We start from the raw sequence: 16,980 nt of genomic DNA, 5'->3' as shown, positions 1-16,980 counted from the left end.
ATGAGTCAGCCATCTGGCACTGCGAGAATTAAACCAACGCCACTGGGGAAAATTACCCCCCGGTCCCCGTCGCCCTTTTTCTTCAGAGAGTTTTGAGTTTTCATCCTTTCTAATAAAAATAATAAATTATACTCTTTCCGTTCTTATTATAGGACTCAATTGTTAAGTTGATTTTGGTCTTAAATATAAGATTTATTTATCATATTTATCAGTTTTATCTAAATTACCCCTATGGATACTCTTTCAACCATAATCAATTAGAAGAGGAAAAAGAGATCCTAAGAAAGATGATTATGATGTTTTAGGAAAAATATGTCATGTCTTATAATTAACTACTTACCTAACTTTTTTAATCTAGTCAAATTAGTTAAATAGGTCTTATATTAAGGACCGGAGGAGTATACATAGTATTGTCAATTCTTTGTTTTGGGTATAATTTACAATTGGGAATGTATTACTTGTAGTAGCTTGTGCAAATGAAGTTCCGGTGTCCTGTAAACTACGGCGAAGAAAGAAGTTACCAAGGGATTAAGCTACTAATTGTCAGCGGGTGTTAATAGTTTGTTCCAACGAAAAATCATCTATAAATCGCATTAAATGCAAATAATCTATCCGAATTTCACTTAATATTGACAGGTTCCAAATATTTAATAATATTTCCGATCCTAATTATAAGACCTCTTTTGTAATCTACAAATAGAGTCTTATAAATAGGACGTGGGTTAATATTTAAAATCTTGACTTGTAATAAGTATATTTATTCCGCTTATAATGTTTAAAAAGTAGCAAGAACACTTAAAGGGAGGGTAAGCGTGAAGCCCTTTTTTGAAGGCCTGAACCTTTGCTGAGAAGATGATTTGTGTGAGAATAGTATAGCAGCAACGCTGGAAGGATGGACATTAAGATGTAAAAAGAGGGGGACTTAGATTAGAATTGAGATGACGTTCTTAAATAAGTAAACCAACAAATTGCGCGGACATAGCAGGTGGTCAGGCGGCTCATCATAATTTTCAAGTTCACATTTTTAGCGATATTAGGACATTGCATGCGAGCATTCACCTAATTTCACTACTCCTCGTGTGTGGCTCCTTATTAATTTATTTTTACAGTGTAGTGGGAGAGAGAGCCGCAGATTTTAAATGTGCAAATAGGGGTGGGGCGACGAGGACGGGACGATAGGGAGCAAGAGGCAACAGGATTGATCAGCCGATGCAACTGAAAGTCAAACATCCAAGGGGCGCATCTCGCCCTCTTTCTTCTTTTTCTTACACCAGTAAGCCAACACATTTTTTTGCTTCCTACTTTCCATTCTTACACATTATTTAATGTTAAGCTCTTGGCCTCGTGTTGTGTGTATGAAGCTAATTACAGAGAGAAGGGATTTTTGGAGGGAGAATACAGAACGGTCAGGCCTTTCTCAAATCAAATAAAAATATAAAATATTTAAAATTACTCGTCAAATCCCAAGTATTCATAACACATAACTAAAAATATGAAAATTATGACATGTACTACAAACTAATAACTTGAGTCATACTTTTAGTAACAAGGGAGATAATAGTGAAAATACAAAACATTACTCCCTCCTGTTCTTATTATGAGCTTCAAACAACTAATTCACAAATAACAAATAATAAGATAAAATTAGTTAAAAGTAATAAATAGGTTAAAAATATATTTTTGTTTTCAAATATGTTCTTGTAATAAATGAGAAAAAAGAGAAAGAATGTGTGAAAAAATGTGATGAGAAAGATTATGACAAGAGAAAGAATAAATATTTGTGATAAAATAAAATAAAAATATTAAGACAAACATACTTCTCTCTCAATTTAAAGCTTATAAATATGACTTGAGGGAGTAACGTACTAAATTTAAACTTTTAAAGGATTATAGGGTGATATGCAACTAATTTTTTTTTTTTTTTGACCGGAGATATGCAACTAATTTAAAGTTTAATAAAATTTAGTATATTTTGATTGTTTATTATTGTGCATCGGACGTCCCCGACGGGACTGTTTATTATTGTATACGGTACTAAACATTAATACGTGGGAGTGGGTGGAGAGCGTAAGAGCAGCAGCAATAAGGATGAGGGTAGGAGGGTAATTATCACGGTAAACTGGAGGCCTAAATGGGGGAGCGGCACGGGGGCTGTGGGGAAGGAAGGGAGGGGATGAAAAAGTAAGTGAAAAGCAAGGCCTGGTCTGCGGCTAGACAGCTGCCACCTAATGCTGCCCTTCCCCCACTCTCATGAACCCCAAAACCCACACCCACGCGCCCTCCTCTCTCCCACAACTACCAAATCAGCGCTCCGCCCTTACTTCTCTCTCTCTCTCTCTATATATATATACACACACACGCATATATGCACATATATAAAACCCGCGAACTGTCTGGTAGACCAACCAGTCAATTACCCCCCAAGTCTCCTGCTCTCATAACCCTATTTCCGTTTATCTACCAATTAACAAACCTTCTTCTCATCACTTTCCTCAGCTTTCAAATGTGGTTTCTTGGATATCTCCCGCATCCACCTCAAAGTCATACCCCTTCCTGACGTATATCTCCCCTATCTGTGGGTCTTTCTTTCTTCCCCGACCATCCCTTCCCCCCTCTCTCTTCCTTTGTTCCTTACCTTCTCTTCCCTCCCCCTTCCGCTTTTTATATGCGCCCCTCAAATAGAGTTGATTTTCAGTTCCCATGATGATTCACCCACTTCTCTATTCACCTTTCATGCAAACCCACTTCTCCGTTTTCCCCTCCCTTTTCGATCCCTTCATGATTCACCTTTAAATATAATCTCTTCACCACCTGCCATTCAGCTGCCTTGTTCCCAAACAATGGCTGCGCCTCTCACAGCCAGGCTTCAAACTCTCCTGCAAGCCACGGTGCAATCGGTTCAGTGGACTTATAGTCTCTTCTGGCAACCCTGTCCCCAACAAGGGTACTTCTTCATTCTCCCACAATAACATGCATCCCTTCGTTAATCAGTCATCGCTTCATCAATCTTCTACAGTTCCTAATTATAATACTTGTAGCAGCTTAATTATGATTTATTAAAATTGAGAGTTTATTTTTTTGATTTGGTTAATCAAGGATCCTGGTGTGGGCGGATGGTTACTACAATGGGGCAATTAAGACCCGGAAAACTGTGCAGCCAGTGGAAGTTAGTGCCGAGGAAGCGTCTCTTCAAAGAAGCCAGCAACTTAGGGAGCTCTACGAATCATTGTCTGCCGGGGAGACCAACCCTCCGGCTCGACGGCCTTGTGCTGCCTTGTCGCCCGAGGACCTAACCGAATCCGAATGGTTTTATCTGATGTGTGTCTCTTTCTCCTTTCCTCCTGGCGTCGGGTACGTATGTCCTCCACAATTTCACTTGCTAGCTAGCTATAAGCTCTATCAAAATCATTAATTAGTTAAGCTTCAACGCCATTTCTAGCTTTAACTATTATTTATTTAAAGAACTAGCTCCAGCTGCGAGAAAAATTTATCTGATGAGGCCGAGAGTGTGTTGGGAGCTTGAATGCAGCAATAATAACAGCAATTAAGATAGTGGCAGCAAGAAATAATTAAGCCGTACGCACGAGTAGAAATTTCCGCAATATAATTTAGTAATTTACTCAATGTTTCTCTGGAATTTGTTGTGGCGGAAGTATCCATGTCCCCCATTAAGAAAGGAAATTCGGTGAAGCAGCAGAAAATTTCATGTAACATCAATAAGAAACAAGACACAGTACAAGCTCAAAAAAGCTGGCCGTATAGCTAGTCTCAAATTTTCTCTGGTAATAAGATAGCTGAGAGTCTTTATGCGTTTGTCCTAGCGAGATTCGAGAGTTTGTAAAGATTCCACAGGAGAAAGTTGATCCATGTGACGACCTTGATGTAGGTAGAGTTAGCTAATTATAACGCAATGGGGGAATAAATTTGGGAGGATTGTGTGCAAAAACATTTTGCCCGGCCGGCTGGTCAAGTGATTAGTTGCGCATTATATGCCTGAATACGACGGGTGCTATCCGCAATCTGCTTCTTCGAGAAACCAGACAAGATAATGTGTTCATTATTCAAACTGCCAAAAAGCTGCCACTACTTGCTACCATTCTGCATTAGGAAGCTTCCCCAATCCCAACGCTCGATCCATTTCTCTCTCACACCTTCTTTGTTTCTAGTTTCTTCGACTATGTTAGGGCTCACGGCTTCGATCATATGTCCGGCCGTCAATAGCTGTTTCTAATAGTTGCCTGGTTCCTCTATATATAGGTTATCTGTACCCACGTGCCTGCTCACTACCAGAAGTTAACCCTTTCGATTCTTGATCATGCAAGAGATAGGCTGACGGTTCAACTAGTTATTGGCGAGACATCTGTTATAGGTAGATATATAGTACACTCTTATGCATACACATGTACACTCACACAATCTACAAGAAGTACTTAGGAATCTGAGACTCGTTTTATCTACCCGCGCTATTTTGGAGGATAAAAAACCGAAAGAAACTAAAATTGAGAGCATGTGGTGGGTGTGTGGGGTGCTGGATTGGGATCTTAGGGCATCAAATATCTGCAATTTATAATGGAGTTACTGCCCATACAATTAATAGCAATGTAAATTGTTTCTCAGGTTATAATTTATATCATTAGTTAAATATGAAGTTTTGCAATTTGCAATGAGATGTTCGAGACGTGTATAGCTAGAGAAACTAAAAATGGTGCACGCTAAAAAGAAAAATATTAAGGGGTTCGCTTTAATTTAACGATGAATGGCAACTTCTATAGGCTACCGGGGAAAGCATATGCGAGGAGGCAGCACGTATGGCTTGCCGGTGCAAACGAGGTGGACAGCAAAACGTTTTCAAGAGCTATTCTTGCCAAGGTGCTTCCACCACCATTTTAACACTAATTATTGTCATTAATTCATGCATTAATTAATTTCCACGCCTCGTGGTGGACTGCTTTGGTTTCCATTTGAACGTTTAGCATAATATTTAATCGATAATTTATTTGGAATGTATAAATATATGATCAACAGCCTTTTTACTAACCACCTCCTTATTATCTCTGTGATCCCTTGTCACTACACGTCAATGATTCGAAATTTCTTGCCCGGCCAGAGTGCTCGCATACAGGTAAGAATGTAACCTGCAATTTCAGACTACCTAGCTAATTCACAGACAAATTTTGACAATGTTATGCGTATATGTGCGCCATGCAAACTACAGACCGTGGTGTGCATACCTCTGTTGGACGGCGTCGTAGAGTTGGGCACAACAGATAAGGTAACACACACATATATAGTGATTTCCTTCTAATCTTGCTGGTTTCCGTTGAACAAATTAATCGTACGTGTCTTTGTGAGTGAGGACGCACAGGGTGTGCTTTAATATATTTGTGTACGTCACAGGTTCTGGAAGACCTTAATTTTATCCAACACGTGAAAAGCTTCTTCACAGATCACCAGCGGCAGCACCACCCTCCACCGCCAAAGCCCGCCCTCTCCGAGCACTCGACCTCCAACCCCACCGCCTCTTCCGACCACTCCCGTTTCCAGTCCACTCCAGTCGCGGTTGCCATGTATTCCGCCGTGGACCCATCACCCGCCACCCCACCCGCTCCTAACAACCACATGAATGAAGATGACGAGGAGGAGGATGACGAAGAGGGCGAGTCCGACTCGGAGGCAGAAACGGCCCGGAACTGCCACCCAACGTCTACCCCAGAGGCGTCTGGCGTGGCAGCTGCCACTGCAGCAGAACCAAGCGAGTTAATGCAGCTGGAGATGTCGGAAGATATCCGAGTAGGATCACCGGACGATGGTTCCAACAATCTGGACTCAGATTTCCATCTGCTGGCGGTGAGCCACCCAGCCGATCAGGAGCGCCGAGCTGAGTCGTACCGGGCCGAGTCGACCCGGAGGTGGGTCGAACCAGGGCTTCAACAACCAGTTTCAGGTACAGTGGTAGTTAGTTACTAACATAAACGGGTAAATGAGAAATTGGCATTGAATAAGAAAAAAAAAGCAAATCTGGATCGTAGCACTGTACTCGAACTGCACTACACTAGCTGGCATGGTGAGTATGCGGAGGGAATCCACCCTCGCAATTGAGTAATTGAATCATAATGACTACTAACAGTACGTCATGCAGCAGTAGGCTCAGTCAGCAATAAATTGCGCTTCCTACGCAGAGCTTTAAGGTGGGCCCACATAAACTATTTAGGTCACCCAAGTTCCAAATTTGACCATTACGATCCCCAACCGTACATGCATACCGAAAGATGCCCTCCCATGAAAAGTTATAGAGACTCAACCCAACCCTGCCCTGCCCCTAATACACAGTCGTAAATCCCGCTAGACCCCTCCGCTGCTTTCGTCCCCGGATCAATTTGGATATGTTTTTGAGATTCGCGCCGTGCATGGCTTAGTAAGGAATTTAACACAAATTCGGAAGATTATTCACATTTTCTCTTCCTTGTTTTTAACGCGTTCAACCTTCGTGAATTGTGAGGCATCGATATCGTACAGTTTTTTTTTTGGCTTCATATACAACCCATTAGTTTCAAAAAAGTAAACATGGGTTATAACTTTGTGGGTGTGTTTTTTGGTTTTATAATAAAAACCATAAAAATTAATATCTTCGGTGAAACTAAATAGTTTTTTGTTTGTTTTTATATATGAAATCAAACACGAACGAATATAACCATGATGTTATAATCACGCGCCCGCGCATTTAAGCGTGCGTGTTGTGGCCGAGATTAGAGTACCTGGCCCACCAAAATTTGCTGCCTTTCCAAGAAAGGAGGATAGTCGAATGGCAACAAAACCATATTATCCGAACTCTATTATTTGCAGCCAGGAAAACACGGACGCATAATGTCAACTAATTTAAATATCCCAACTAGAAACGACGACGACGACACTGGCCCTTACCTTGTTGTCTTCATTCATTCATTCATTTTCAAACTAAAAACCATAATTTCAGGCGTCGCTGACTAAATTCTTAATGTGGTGCTGGCATAATGCAGAAGGCGCTCAGCTAGAAGACCTCACAAAAGAGGACACCCACTACTCTCAGACAGTGTCCACCATCCTCCATAATCAGTCTCTCCGGTGGGCCGAATCACCCCCCGCCGACTACATAGCCTGCTCCTCTCAGTCGGCTTTTGCCAAGTGGAACACCCGTGCCGACCACCACCTCCTCCACCTGTCCGCCGACGGCACCTCTCAGTGGCTCCTCAAGTACATTTTGTTCACCGTCCCTTTCCTCCACACCAAGTACCAAGACGACAACTCGCCCACCCCCCGAGATGGCACCGATCCCGTCACGCGCCTCCGTGGAAAGGGAACGCCGCAGGACGAGCTGAGCGCCAACCACGTACTGGCCGAGCGACGCCGCCGCGAGAAGCTCAACGAGAGGTTCATCATACTGAGATCGCTCGTGCCCTTCGTCACCAAAATGGACAAGGCGTCCATATTAGGGGACACCATCGAGTACGTGAAACAGTTGCGTAAAAAGATCCAAGATCTGGAGACGCGGAACCGCCAGATGGAAGCAGAGCAACAGTCACGTGAGCAACAGAGGAGCTTGACGAGAGTGGGTTCGGACAAGAGGAAGATGAGGATCGTGGAGGGAAGCGGAGGGATGAGGAAGCCGAAGTCAGTGGAGGCGTCACCGCCGCCATCGCCGTCGGGAGTCGTTACGTCGGTGCAAGTGTCGATCATAGAGAGTGACGCGCTGTTGGAATTGGAATGCGAGAACAGGGAGGGATTGTTGCTGGATGTGATGCAGATGCTGAGAGAGATGAGGATAGAGGTGACGACGGTCCAATCGTCGCTGAACAACGGGGTGTTCGTGGCGGAGCTGAGGGCGAAGGTGAAGGAAAGTCCGAACGGAAAGAAGACCAGCATAGTTGAAGTGAAGAGGGCCCTCAACCAAATCATACCCCACAACGATTAACTCTGTATATGATGATTAATATAATATTTTAGCACTGCGGGATTCGGATTAGATAAGTGTTTGATTGAAGAACAGATGAAATTGGCAGGCGGAAGTAAAGATGCATGAAGGAAGACGAGGGTTCCTTGAAGAAAGAGCCCCAGACATGAAGTGGCCAATACAATTTAGTTTAGGTAGGTGTTCTCCCATCCCTGACCAAATGTAAATCCTGATAGCCACAGCACATTTTTAGTGACTTGGTGCTTCTCTAATTTCACATCCTTCCCCTACTCATAAAATCAACTGCTGCTTCTCCAGTCTCCAGTCTCCAGTCTTTGTAGTTTTTGTTTCCTCGCAAACAGAGGTTTAACCCTGGGAAACATATTCTGGGAGTAAATTATTCATTATTGATTTTACAAATATGAAGTCCTGCCATTTTAATAATCTTGATATATATTATTATCTTCTGTTTTTTTTTTGGTTGCGCCAAGGTTCGATATATATTCCTGTCACATCTATTAATTACACAAATATTAGAGCCATCGGAGTTGATCATGCTCCCTGGATTAGCCTCTTTAACCCATCAATTTTGTGGGTTAAGACTTAGTTTTCTTCTTCTTCTTCTTTTTTAAAAAAATTGATGAAATTAGCCAGATTTTTTTAAACTCACAGATCTGGTCATCCCAACAGTTAGATTAAGCAGCTAGCGTGTTTAGCCTGTCCAATAATTATGATAAATGTAAATTTAGAAAAAGGACAAATACTACTTTCAGTTCTTAATTTTACAAACTAAAATGTACTCTTCCGATCCTTAATATAAGACATAATTATTGAGTTGATATTGATCTAAACGTAATATATTTCTCATATTTATCATTTGTTTTAAGTTATCTCTATCAACACTCTATCAATTATAATCAAGTAGAAGAAAGAATAAAGATATTAAAGAAAAATTATTGTGATGTTTTATAAAAGATGTCATATTTTTATAATTAACTAACTTACTCAACTTTCTTAATTTAATTAAATTAGTTAAATAAGTCTTATATTAAAAACCAGAATATATTAAAAATAGAAAGTAGTATATAAAATCTTAACTACTCTATTATTAGATATGTAATTATACTTGAACTTTGTTAGATATTAAATGTTAAATATTTAATGACTTTAAATATTAATGTTTAATATTAAATTAGTTTTTTCCCCTTTACTTCTTTAACTTCTTTTCATTTCTTAATAATTTGAAATTTAAACTAGAAGAATTAACCCACTTCATCCATGAACCAAATGCTAACCCAACTCACTGGGTTACAACGGGCATGCCTACTCAACCTAGACAGTGGTAAATTGGACAATTGAACCCGTTTTTCTCTTCAGCAGAAATGAAATCACTTATTTTGAAAAGTATTATTTACTAATCAAAATTATATTTTAAACAATAATTTAACACAGTCTTCCATGTTGCTCCCAAAAAATATTACTGTATAATGTATATTATCACCCACTCAACAAAACTGATACATCCGCAACGTTCTCAACAACTGCATGATTTATTTAAACACCTAGATATTTAAGATACTGTCCAATCACCCGGCCATATCTTCCCCACAGTCAGAGGTACCTTCTCCGTGGCACCATATCAACTCTTCGACCACGGTGTGAGCAATGGAAATTACCGGAAAGAACTGATTGGAACAGTTCATGAAGGCCAAAGTCTCAATGCAACATATCGTTCAATTTACCTTCAACCATCATCTTCTCCAAGTCTTCCTGGGATAACAGAGTTTTCTTGCTACTACCCCCAGTCTTGTCATATGGCTGTGCCATCTTCCGGAGAAACTGCGTCCAAAGATGAACTGACGTTAATTACTCATTATCACATCTACCTGCAAAACTAACCACAAAAACAAAGAAAACATAATTTTGCATCCTATTAAAACTGTTCTCAAAACAGGTTTGCCGCAATATCCACTGATAAAATGATGTTCTGCAAGCATCCACACCTCATTCCCTTCTAGACGAATCAGGATTATGACACACTCATTCAGATGAAATAACATGGGCAATCAATTATGAAATATCTGACATAACACGGAAAAAAAAAAATTGCCTTTTCTTTAGGGTGCGTTTGGTATGAGGAAAAATGAGAAGAGAAGAGGGGAGAGAAAATTTTAATAAGCTTGATTTAAAAAATTAAAAAAATGAGGTTAAAATTTTTTAACTAATTTTTATTCCTATTTTATATTACTTCTTCTCTTTATTAAAATTCCAAAACCCCACTTCTCTAATCTTTTTAAATAGAGCTCATTAGAATTTTCCTTCCCCTCCCCTCCCCTCCCCTCCCCTCTCCTCTACTTCCCTCATGCCAAACAATATCTTAGGGTTAAAGTGCAATTTTACCTCCAAAGTATTCAAGAGGCAAAATTGCTATCCTGAAGTATCTAATGGCACAATTACTTGCGTAGCATGCCCGTATGGCATCCACATCAGACTTTCTTGCCAACTCAAGATTTATAAGTAGGGGGAATCTCTTTTTTTCTTAAAAGGATGACAAAATTATGCCTGCGGGAACCAAGAGCTAGCCATGAATGATGTTGATGGTGATGGTACTGAGACCAAGATTGGATACGATAATTTGCAGTTACAAAGACAGACCTCACGTGCTATATACAAAGCCATGTCTGTGCTCAGGTTCAGGTGAGCTTCACGTAAATGGGACAGTATCCAACCAGGCAACTTGGAACGTTTGTCATGACGACTGTACCTGCAGAGTGTAGGCAGTTATACTCAACAATTCAGATGCTGCTATCACTTTTGTCCAAAGACGAAAAGTGTATTAGAGCCAGTGACATATCTGGTGCAGCCTTCAAAGGAAGGTGTGCTAATTTAGATCTTGGAGAATCACATAATAAATTTTAGAAGTCTGTGTAAGTGCACAAAAGAAAAGATCTAGAGATAAAAATAGGTAAGGATGCCTTGAATGTAACTCATAAGCAAAAAGACCTATTAACCGAATGCATGTAATATCAGACTTGTGATCAAAACTACCTTTAGTTATTGGCCACTTCTTACAAATATTGTTGTGCACAGGTGCTTATGTTTTCCCCATCAATAGTAAAATACACAGGAAAGGACATGGGTAATCAAGTTTAAACTAGATATGTGTTATGCATAAAGCCAGTAACAGATTATTAACTATTTCTGTAAAATCACGATTATCCAAAGTAGCATGTGCAACTATTATCAAATATATTTGGATTTATATTATGTGTTTTTTAAAAACCATCCCGTATCCAGTATCAGCGATCAATCTGAATTTAAGGCGGGCTGAGCCCAAATTGAATGGCAGCTCTCTTGATTTGTTTTTTCCCCATCTACACTGTTCAAAACTTCAAACTCAAGACCTTACATATCGAACCCCCCCCCCCCAATTTCTCCCTAAAGTGCTGGTGTTTATGAAAGATAAATGGTGTGGGGACTAGAATATAATAACCTTTTGTCTGCAAAAATCATCATCCCGTAATCAGCCTTTGACCGAATTACACGGCCCACACATTGAGCAGCTTGCCTCTGCTCCAACCAAAAATAGCATTACAAAGGCTTGTAAGAGTCAGATAGCTGAATTGATAGAAGCAAACGAGTCACAGGCATGAAAAAAAATACAAAGAGAGCGAAGAGCAAGTCATACCAAGGCATCAAAAGTTAGAAAATCTCCCTCCTTAATTTGAAAAGTATCACGTAGATATTCTAGGCGGGCTAGCAAAATTCTGAAATTAAAGAAATCTTGTAAATGTATATTGGAAAGGAAATTCAATCATGATTAACTCAGATATATAATGATTCTAACATAGAATGCCCTTATTCAGAAATTTAATCTAGGGCAACTCACTTGCTTAATGTATATTGGAAAGGTACACCAAACATGATCACAAGTCTTCCATAATGTCGATCAAAATCTATACCTTCAGCAACTTTCCCCCTGCAAAAGGTACGTGCATTCTTGAATTCAGAATTCCCATTAGCCTCGAAGGTACACAGATAAACAATCAATATGCTGGACTGCCCGATAAGTCAATGAAAGGGATAAAATTGTCACTTTGTGAACAATAAACATCACACGTCCTAAGTCTGCATATGTTAAGGTCAGAATCCAATTCACAAGGTCTTATTTATCTCAAACACAGAACAGATACCGGAGTTTAAATTCTAATGTAACAAAAAATTATATACAAGCCATAATACATTACTGAATTATGTCTATTTGACCAGGAGTTCTTGTCATGAAGTTCCATTCCCATTCCCATTCTCTTATTTGAGAAGTCATGGAGGGAGAAAAAAACAACTGATCAAAGCATCAGACGGACGAATACCATGGAGTCCACAACTCGAACATCCTACAGGTCAGCTGGTGCCATTGATGAAGGACAAGGGTGAAAAGGGAAGAACGGAACGAGAAATAAGGAGAACAGGAGAAGAATGGACAGATAAGTAGAGAATTTGGAGGAGCATGTGATGGCAAATAATCTCAATTCAATTGGCAAAAGGTTTGCCAAATGAAACTCTTGGGCTATTTATCAAGTAAAATAAGTATGATAATAATGATTTAAACCTAAATAAGATGAGATAAAGCCTAGTTCACAATAAATTAAGAAAACCTGGCTCTTCAAATAAAGAAAACCTAGCATAAGTCTTCAATTCTCCTTCAGCTATGTTTGTCTTTTATGCTGTTGATCTAGTTCAAAGATGGTGAGTACATATATCCAGAGGGGTATGTTTTTCGGCACCATACCTAGCAACGGAAAAAAAGACAGCACCCCTTCCACAATCACAAGCCTTGCGGTAGTTATCAAGAGCCAATGTAGTTTCTACCACGTCTTGAGTCTCAATAAAAACAAGCTTGTGTTGCATTATTTCCTGCCAAAGAGATGCCTTTAGTACGACCAGACAATAAAACAAAAGAAACTAGCACTAGCATAAGAATAGCATAAATCAAAAGAACATATAAGGCGAACTCACCTTCAAAATTCCATTTTCATTCCAGCTATTGACTATTCCATCCATATATGAGTAACTGACAAAGAAACATACAATTCCGTCTGGAACAACTGAAGCCATCTCCAACAGGAGCCTTCCATAATTCCTCACTACTCCCAGATCACTTCTCATATCAAATTTGGTACTAACTGGAAGCTGATCACTGAAATAACACACATTATATTGTTAACAAGAAACACAAAATAGGGGAAACAAGAGAGATATTCAGTGTCCCACTCTTACAAAATACAGAAAACAGAAATTAGAAATGCAATAAATAGGCATGCTCAACGAGAAGAGAAAATAGTTGGAATACCTGCCCCGTGTAAGAACCATAGGGCATATGCAATCTCTTGTTAAGGACATTGTAAAACTTCGACTGACAACTGGGTTGAAATTCAGAAGACGAGGATATAGATCTATAGGGCTGAGTGTGCCAGATGTAATCACAACCGACTGAAATCGCTCAAAAACAGGCTTTATTGCAAGAGAAGCATCATGGCAGCAAAGCTGAAATGTCAATGACCAAGAAAATAAGAGAAATATAATAAAAACACATCCGATAATGAAATCGTCCCTACATGACAAAAAAGAGCGTAACATGCAACAACTACATAAACACAAACATTTGTTAACCAATTCTCAAAAGTATTTGCTGAGTAAATAGTTTCTAAGGAAAAGAAAAATCATACGATACATTGCACTGTGTACATTGTTCCCTGAGTAATTAATAGTCAACAACTTATGAGTAACCTTGAGATGGGCAAAAGCGTACTAATAAAAGTAATTAATAGTCAACAACAACTTATGAGTAACCTTGAGATGGGCAAAAGAGTACTAATAAAAAGACATGTCAGAACAATAACACTAACCTGCAATACAGGATCAGGAATATGTGGCATTCTCTCATCATAAGGTTCAATTATAATGGAAAACCCTCGAGCATATGTGCCAACAAGCGTGGCAAAATCACATATAGTTTGGATATGTAGAAATTCATCAGTGTCTGTAATTTCCAACGTCAACATCAACGAATGCAGGCGATCATAACAGAACTTGAGTGTTTTTTGGTCAATTCCAGCATGATTCAGAACAGAGTTAGCAAAGGCTATAGGGCTTTCCTTCTCCAGATTCTCAGTTTCTAAGCGCCCTTCAAGATATTGAACTAATCTACGTAAAACATGAACAAAATGCTCAGCTCGGCGAATGTTTCCAGGTACAGCCTCCTTCAAAATATCATCAGGCAAGGCTGGATTTGCAAGCCAGGCATCCGTAGCTAAGCAAAGAAGACAAGTTTAGTTAAGGAAAATGAAGTACCCTTTAAACATTATAAAATATTAACATTTTACCTACCAGGTAGGTCTCCTCTGAGAGCCAAACCCTCAACAAGCCTATTATATTCAGCACGTAGCCTACCCGCGTCGGTGGCCTTGAACCTTCCTACCAGGGCAAACAGTAAAGAGAATCCATATCAAATTATTCTAGCGCATTCAATGTGGGGAAACACAAATATTGCACACAAGTTACACGACAATAAAGGTAAATGCTAGAAACAAAGCATACTTGTCAATTTCCTGATTTATCTTATGGAGATTTCTTCTAGCACCGTCAATAGTCTGCCTCCTGACACTCACACTAAGTGCTTCAATACAGACATTATCAATATTGTGAGCCTCATCAAAAACAATGACAGACTCTCTCTGCATCTCCTTGGAAATTATGCTAGCCACCTTGGGGTCAAGTAAATATTGATAACTGTAGACAACCACGTTTGCAAATTGCACCATATGTCGTGCCAAAAAGTATGGGCACCACCCCTTCTCCTTCCCAAATGCTCTCAGATCCTGCAATCATAGAGAACCAAAAGAAAAATTAATTGCATTTATAATTAAGCAAGATGAATTCACCATAAGGTACAACTAAAATTTACATGACAATAGGCTCACACTACCACTATGACACAATAGGCGCTTCTTCATCAGTTCTAGGGATTCCGGAATTCCGGACATATAGCAAAACTAATGAGACATGTCATATTTATACTCCACTACTGTAGCAATGATAAAAATGTCCCTTTCTGCCAGCATACCTTAAACACAGGGGGCATGCATGAGCATTTAAAAAGGTCTAAATTTCAAAGCAAAAAAGCCAGTGTGTTTTAAGGCTGAATGTGGTTTAGCTTGAAACAAGGTTTTAATCATCATTAAATCTATCTAAAAATATGATACCCGATCAAGTTTTAGCTACCTGTAAGGTATATACTCCAGGAGGCAATACTGCAGAAGAGCCGGCCCTCTCATACTGCTCAAAAAACTCACAAGTCGGGATTCTCGGGTTCTCAGCAGCTAACGCTCTGACCCAGCTAGCAGTCAATTTGCGGCAGCCAGCATCAACCGAGTCCCGGTTCTCTGCGGCCAAAACCCTGGGATTGATACAGAGGTTCTTCCTCGAAGACAATCCCACAGCCAAGATCTTCGCAGCAGGACCCAGATGCTGAAGCTGGTAGTTGTGGAGTAATTTGAGTTCGGCGAGAGTCTTCTCCATCTCGTGGACAGTGCGAGTACAATAGATAAGCTTAACTGGGTTCTGGGGTTTGGAGAGAGTGTAGCTGGTGATCAGGGAAAGGAGGGCAATAGTCTTGCCTGTACCTGTTGGCATTTCAAGGAGGCAATGACCCCGAGCATCAAGGGCTCGCTTCAACTCCAGCATGTAGGCGTATTGTTCTGGGTATATGTTATCATAGGGGAAGTACACGGTAACATCTTCTATCGGGAACTTCATCGTCGTGGTATAAGATCGGATAAGGCACCTACTGTAGTGGCCTGATGTATTAGGGCTTCGCAGTCGCAGCTTTACCGTTCAGGTCTCCTCGGGCCTTCCGCGTCATTCCATTAGGACTCGAGAAGGTGTATCAGCCGAAGCACTTTCCCGGGGTCACGCTGCTGATTGCTCGACTTTCGTTTTTAGAAACAAAAGAGGCTAAAAATTATAAAATGGGAGAAGAATAAAAGAAAATCCCCGCCAAAGCTAACATCCCCCGGCGGCTGAAACAAGCACGCCTAATAAGTTCAATTTTTTTTTTTTCCCATCGTTTCCCCCGTTAATCTGCACAAATGGTTTTTTGGTGACTCTTGCGGGTATTGCCAGCGCAGCAGAAGAGTTGGCCCAAAATATAATAATGGTATAAAAGAAGCCCAGTACTGATGTTTGAAGCATCGGACTTTTATAGTGTTATGGGCCTTTGAAGTCCATTTTGGAATAAGAACAGACACGATGGCTGATCGGCAGACAAGTGTCTTCTATTTTGCAATAGTAGGAGGGAGAATGACGTAAATCTGTTTCTCGGCTAAATTATTTGCCCGTGGGCCTTTGTGGATGCAGGTTGGGTTGGGTAAACAGCTTCCTCATCAGATCCTCTGGGCTCGCTGCAGTAATTCTTGGCACTGTGCTTCTCACTCCATGTCCGTCAATTCCGTAAATCAAACCTCCTCTTCTCAAAATGGATTGCTGTTATTTAGGTGATGAACCTGAACCTTGCCAAATGAACAAGTGATCCGAACTTTTTACTTACCAACAACCAGAGCCACGTGCTGCTTGAGATTAAAGGTCATGGCTTATGTTCATGTATGTGGAAACTCGCGGCAACGTAACTATTCTTAAGAATCATATCAGGCCACCAACAAAATTGGTGGACTGTTGTGTCAGATCATGTGGTGATCTTCTAGTGATTTTGAATTCGACCTGTCGCATGCCTCTTCCCCAAAGATATACTGAGGGATTTCGCCCGGGACGGATACAGCCAGAAGCTGGAAAGCAGGGTCAAATAGAGCTGGGCACACGATAGCATGACATTGATCACCGTGTTATCTGTGTTCGATCGTACGAACTGTACAATTGGGGGGTAACTAGATAGGTTCCATCGGACGGCTACGGCATCAGTTTAACTTTTAAGCAGGAAGGAGAGATAATGGACAAAGATATGCCCCTGGTGGGCTCCTTTTTTTTTTTAAGCACATGAT

General features: G+C 40.3%; 2 protein-coding genes across 2 annotated transcripts; one reads left to right on the top strand and one right to left on the bottom strand.

Annotated features, from left to right (window-relative positions):
- Positions 1-2,551: 2,551 nt before the first annotated feature.
- Positions 2,552-8,371, top strand: LOC114759201 (basic helix-loop-helix protein A). The gene is made up of 7 exons (XM_028948320.1): positions 2,552-2,944; positions 3,097-3,351; positions 4,773-4,869; positions 5,108-5,122; positions 5,216-5,272; positions 5,398-5,944; positions 7,017-8,371. Exons 1-7 carry the CDS (start codon positions 2,841-2,843, stop codon positions 7,946-7,948), a joined length of 2,007 nt encoding a protein of 668 aa, XP_028804153.1. The 5' UTR covers positions 2,552-2,840; the 3' UTR covers positions 7,949-8,371.
- Positions 8,372-9,341: 970 nt separating this feature from the next.
- Positions 9,342-15,894, bottom strand: LOC114759255 (general transcription and DNA repair factor IIH helicase subunit XPD). Its single transcript, XM_028948407.1, has 12 exons — positions 15,209-15,894; positions 14,525-14,805; positions 14,315-14,397; positions 13,834-14,237; positions 13,278-13,471; positions 12,944-13,124; positions 12,717-12,841; positions 11,817-11,906; positions 11,616-11,694; positions 11,421-11,497; positions 10,583-10,691; positions 9,342-9,766 (listed from the first exon to the last, which is right to left on the bottom strand). Exons 1-12 carry the CDS (start codon positions 15,740-15,742, stop codon positions 9,644-9,646), a joined length of 2,280 nt encoding a protein of 759 aa, XP_028804240.1. The 5' UTR covers positions 15,743-15,894; the 3' UTR covers positions 9,342-9,643.
- Between the last annotated feature and the right edge of the window lie 1,086 nt (positions 15,895-16,980).

The sequence above is a fragment of the Neltuma alba genome, unplaced genomic scaffold (assembly GCF_004799145.2).
Source record: "Neltuma alba isolate B1F8T4 unplaced genomic scaffold, ASM479914v2 tig00010802_pilon, whole genome shotgun sequence".
NCBI lineage: Eukaryota > Viridiplantae > Streptophyta > Magnoliopsida > Fabales > Fabaceae > Neltuma > Neltuma alba.
Note: the sequence above shows the minus strand (reverse complement) of the source record. Positions and strands in the feature narration are given on the sequence as shown.

Coding starts and splice junctions, on each gene's coding strand:
- LOC114759201 (XM_028948320.1), top strand. CDS start 2,841: ATGGCTGCGCCTCTCACAGCCAGGCTTCAAACTCTCCTGCAAGCCACG. Junction 2,945..3,096: donor CAACCCTGTCCCCAACAAGG/GTACTTCTTCAT, acceptor TGGTTAATCAAG/GATCCTGGTGTGGGCGGATG. Junction 5,945..7,016: donor GCTTCAACAACCAGTTTCAG/GTACAGTGGTAG, acceptor GGCATAATGCAG/AAGGCGCTCAGCTAGAAGAC.
- LOC114759255 (XM_028948407.1), bottom strand. CDS start 15,742: ATGAAGTTCCCGATAGAAGATGTTACCGTGTACTTCCCCTATGATAAC. Junction 11,498..11,615: donor TTCTAACTTTTGATGCCTTG/GTATGACTTGCT, acceptor TGGTTGGAGCAG/AGGCAAGCTGCTCAATGTGT. Junction 9,767..10,582: donor CTTTGTATATAGCACGTGAG/GTCTGTCTTTGT, acceptor CTTTGGACGCAG/TTTCTCCGGAAGATGGCACA.